Consider the following 5,559-nt stretch of genomic DNA (forward strand, 5'->3'; position numbering starts at 1 on the left):
CTAAAGAATTTAAGCGAACCCATTGAGTCCTGGAACACCGTGTTGAATGCGATCATCCTCTCGAAAATAGATACCGACACCGCGTGGCACTGGGAATTGACGTTAAAGGATAAGAAAATGCCGTCATACACCCGATTGTTGGACTTTTTAGAGAAACGCGCGAATTGCAGTCCAGCATCCATTACCAAGCCGTCAACATCGTTTTCACGTCAGAATAACCCTTTTGAGAATAGAAAACATCAAATCTCGCGGAATCACGCCTTTCTAACCACCGAAATCCAATCACATTCGACTTGTAATCAAGAAACCGCGTCCGCTACCAGAAAAAATCCTCAATGCGCAGTTTGCAACGAGGAACATCCAGTCTGGACATGTGAGACTCTACGATCACAACCCATACAGCGACGAATAGCCACCATCGAAAGGGCTTCGCTGTGCACGAATTGCTTGCGAAGGGGGCACGATTACAAAACGTGTGATCGAGGTTCATGCCGTATCTGCCACAAACGACACAACACATTGCTCCATCAAAGCGAGCAACACGGGCCCCATGAACATTCACTTCCGCTCTACGAACCAGCAGCCTCGATAGAATCATTGCCTTCAACATCCACATGACTAGATTCACGCGCGGCAAAACAGAATGCATTCATCGTCAACTCAATCACGAACGAACTCCTTGTGACCGCTCAACTCCAAATTCTCGACAAAAATCAACAACCCATCGCTTGTCGTGCACTCATCGACACGTGTGCCACAACCAATTTCATCACCGATGACTTGGCTAAAAAACTCAAGATTCCATACAATAACTGCTGCATTCCCATTGGAGCCCTTAACGCCTTGTCAACAATAGCGAAACGATCTGTTGCTACCACCATCCAGTCGAAAGATCGCACCTATCAACGCGCACTAACTTTTCTCACCATTCCGTGCATTTCATCGTCTCTTCCTGATCAGCCCATTGATCGTTCAGCCATTATGATCCCGCGAAACATCAAGCTCGCGGACCCCGCCTTTCACAGTCCAGCTCCAGTCGACCTTCTACTTGGTGCTGGAGTGGCCCTCTCGCTATTAAGTGTCGGCCAGGTAAATCTATCATCCCCCGCGGGTCCAGACTTGTATCTGCAGAAGACGAGACTGGGCTGGGTCATCGGAGGGAAGCGCACCATCTGAGCGCCCAGTCCGTGGCTCTTCATGCCACACATCCGCCACTCTTCAATTTGATCTCGCCCGTTTCTGGGAAATTGAAGAAGGACCTCAAGCCTCACATCTGTCCGACGCAGACAGGATGTGCGAGGCACATTTCAAAGAAAACACCATTCGCACCACCGACGGCAGATATGTGGTAGCTCTCTCTTTCAACCAACAGCAAAACCAATTGGGGGAATCCAAATCAGGAGCCCTCAAGAGATTTTTATCTCTCGAACGGAAACTACAACGAGACCCGAGTCTGAAACATGCCTATCATGCGGTCATCCAAGAATATCTCGATCTCGGGCACATGTCGAAAATTCCGAATGATCAGCTTTTAACACACAATTGTTATTATTTGCCCCACCACGGAGTCACAAAATTTACAAGTCAGACAACAAAATTAAGAGTAGTATTCGACGGATCAGCAACCACAACTTCAGGAATTTCTCTCAACGATACATTGTACACCGGTCCAAAAATCCAAGATGATCTTCTATACATCCTGTTACGTTTTCGGATACACCGCTATGTGCTCACAGGCGACATCGAAAAAATGTATCGACAATTCTTCGTTCGTCAAGAAGACCGAAAATACCAGCGCATTCTTTGGCGTGACTCGTCCGGGAAAATCAACACCTACCAATTGAACACAGTCACATTCGGATTGTCTGCTGCTCCCTATCTCGCCATTCGTTGTCTGACTCAGCTCGCCCGTGACGAAGGCCACCGATTTCCGCTCGCATCAAAAATTCTTACTCGCGACTTTTATGTGGATGATGCACTTACTGGAGCATCGACAGTACAAGAAACTCTCCACATAAGAGACGAGCTCACACAGGTCCTAAAATCTGCAGGGTTACACGTCCGACAGTGGGCATCAAATGACAGATCTCTACTGCAGGGCTTGTCAACCCAGGACATCAACAAGCAACTCCATCTCGGGGAATCAGACACATTCAAAACTCTCGGGATCGTCTGGAACTCTTCAGACGACTCCATCGCGTACTCGGTTAAAACCCTATCCTCCACGCATCACGTTACCAAACGATCTATTAGTTCGGAAACAGCTCGAATCTACGATCCATTAGGCCTCCTGGCGCCCGTTATCATCACGGCCAAGATCATGCTTCAGAAGATTTGGACCATGAAGATCGATTGGGATGAATCCCTACCTATGTCCATTCACACCGAATGGATGCAATATTATAGACAGTTACCTGTGCTGAACAATATAACTTTCAATAGAAAGACCGTTATCGACTCCGCGATCAAGACCGAACTACATGGATTCTGCGATGCCAGCGAGAGGGCCTATGGTGCTTGCCTCTACCTCCGGTCAGTCGACGCCAATGGAAATGTCCGAACGAACATCCTCATCGCAAAATCCAAAGTAGCTCCATTGAAAACACAAACCATCCCACGTCTCGAACTCTGCGGAGCCCTTCTTTTATCTTCTCTAACAACAACGGTGCAACGAGCATTACACATAACTGTCGATCGCACCATCTTCTGGACCGATTCCACAATTGTCCTTCACTGGTTGGAATCCTCTCCCCATCTGTTGAAAACCTTTGTCGCGAATAGGGTGTCAGAAATACAAAATAAAACCAACATCGCGAACTGGCGACATGTCCCTACGAACGACAATCCAGCTGATCTCATATCCCGAGGCCAGTCTCCAGAGGAATTCCTCCGCCCATCCATTTGGACGTATGGACCAGAATGGCTTTGCAAAGACGAAACTCATTGGCCAACGTGGGAGATGACCATCCCGAGCGTTCTTCCCGAGCAGAAGGCCACCTTGTGTCTGACCACTACTCATGTGGATATCCCTATCCTAGAAAGATACTCGTCATGGGGAAAAATGCGTCGGATCACCGCCCGCTGTCTCCGATGGAGGCGGATCAGCACCACGAAGGGCCCTCTTACATCAACAGAGATCAATTACGCACACAATGTCATCACCAAATTAATCCAACGGTTGCATTTTACCAAGGAACTTCAACAAATCAGGAACAATCGAACCCACACAATTAAAGGCAAGTTTCAACGTCTAAGCCCGTTCGTGGATCAAAATGGAATATTACGGGTCGGCGGTCGATTAAAGCATTCTCCAATGCCATTCCATCAGAAACACCCGATCATACTGCCCAAAACAAATACAACCAGACTAATAATCGAAAGCGAGCATCGCGCTCAACTGCATGCAGGCGTGCAAGCCACTCTGTATGCAGTTAGAATAAAATATTGGCCCATAGACGGTAGAAGCCAGGTATGGCAAACACTGAAACATTGTGCACGCTGCTGTCGAGCTCACCCACCTCCTGTGGAGTACATCATGGGTGACCTACCGAAGGCGAGAGTCACAGAAACCCGTCCATTTACGAACACCGGGGTCGATTACTGTGGATCGTTCTTTATCAAGGAAAGAAATCATCGAAATCGCAAGCGTGTGAAGGTCTATGTGGCTGTTTTTATTTGCCTCGCAATCAAGGCAGTACATCTGGAAGTTGTGAGTGATTTGACGACTGAAGCTTTTATCGCGGCACTTCGACGCTTCATCGCGAGAAGGGGTTTTTGCAGCAACCTATACTCTGACAACGGAACAAATTTCATTGGGGCAAACAACGAATTACGTGAACTTCGCGAACTCCTCCAATCAGACGACCATCACGAGAAGGTTCAACATTTTCTTACAGACCGAGCCATCGACTGGCACTTCATCCCACCGCGTACCCCACACTTTGGTGGCTTATGGGAAGCCGCGGTAAAATCATTCAAGTATCACTTAAAACGCGTCGCAGGGGCAGAACTCTTTACCTTTGAAAAATTTAACACCTTAATTACAGAAATTGAATCCATCCTAAACTCTCGTCCTCTAACTCCCATATCATCAGATCCTAATGACCTCCTCGTCCTCACCCCCGGCCATTTCCTGATCGGCGATTCATTAACCTGTGTGCGTGAGCGAGATTTCAGAGACACCTCAACCAACCGCCTCTCCAGCTGGCAACAAATACAGAAGGTTAAGCAGCACTTCTGGACTAGATGGCATCGCGAATACCTCAACGAGCTGACCACCCGAAGCAAATGGACCAGCTCCTCACCTACCATCAAGAAGGGCACCATCGTCCTCCTGAGAGAAGACAATGTACCCTCGATGCAATGGCCTCTCGGCAGAGTGGTCAAGGCCCATCCAGGCGCCGACGGCATAGTTCGCGTGGCCACGGTGAAGACTGCCACCACCGTTCTCGAGCGGAACGTTCGGAAATTGGTACCGCTGCCCATGCAAGTAGATAAGGACGACAACAGTGAGCAACCATCCGCCAGCGAGCATCCATCCGCCAGCGAGCAGACATCATGCAACCAGTAGCATCCAGCGATCACCTCCGTTCCACATTATCAAACGCGGATCAATACCCGCATTTGAACACTCATCATTTTATTAACAATTTAATTAACTACGTGTCATTATTTTAAGGTTGATCGGTACCCTCTCAACGGGGGGAGCATGTTCCGCCCGGTCAACTCGGGTTTTTCCGCTCTTTATGGTGCCAGATGCGGAACCGTGATTCAGTCGAAAAGTCTTCGAATATTCCGCATCTGGCAAATGTCATCGTAAAGTAATCGAATTGCCTCGTCGAACGAAAATACTAGACCTGAGTTGACCAGCGAAGAGCTATATTGTTCCGCGGGTGGTCCGGTCTTCGAGGCCAACGTCGGCCGACCGGCAACGACCATTGCCAACCCGTGGAACAATATAGCCATAAAACAGCTGTACAACACGTGCGGAAACTCAGCGCTTCCTAATCCGGAGTCCCGTTTTTTCTTCCCACTCGGGGCAGGAAAGTGGATCCTCCTTCCCCAAGTCGATGGCCAATCAATCGAATCACAAGGTCAACGCAAAAATCAGTTAACACCCTCAAAATAGTGTGTCGGAGGGGGTGTTGAGCTGAGGAGGAACGGGCTCCGGAAAGATCGCGTGACTCTTGAATCAATCGTGCAGTCAAACGCATCTCGTAGATTTTTCAACTTACCATCTCTATCCCGTAACACGGTTAGAGAAGTACGGATTCGCGAATTCTAGAAACCTAGAGTCGAAGCTTTACAACCTTCGACGACTCTGAGACATCGGTCGTTCGCGAAGCGTACGAAAACAACGTGTATGTGTTAAATTTGAAGTAATGGATAGAGCGTTCGTTATTAGAAAACAATTTCCGATTTGCCTCAGCTATGGTATAACTATTCACAAAAGTCAGGGACTAAGCTTGCAGAATGCTGTCGTAGAAGCAGGTAATTCAATATTTACTTGCGGACAAATTTACGTTGCTCTTTCACGGGTGACCACATTACAAGGATTGC

General features: G+C 48.1%; 1 protein-coding gene across 1 annotated transcript; it reads left to right on the forward strand.

The window, feature by feature from the left end:
• The first annotated feature begins 1,291 nt into the window (after window positions 1–1,291).
• Window positions 1,292–4,570, forward strand: LOC122403168. Its single transcript, XM_043406523.1, has one exon. It carries the CDS (start codon window positions 1,292–1,294, stop codon window positions 4,568–4,570), a length of 3,279 nt encoding a protein of 1,092 aa, XP_043262458.1.
• The last annotated feature ends 989 nt before the right edge of the window (window positions 4,571–5,559 follow it).

This window comes from Colletes gigas, unplaced genomic scaffold, assembly GCF_013123115.1.
Source record: "Colletes gigas isolate AHSC1104 unplaced genomic scaffold, ASM1312311v1 Colletes_gigas_Sc00045, whole genome shotgun sequence".
Lineage (NCBI taxonomy): Eukaryota > Metazoa > Arthropoda > Insecta > Hymenoptera > Colletidae > Colletes > Colletes gigas.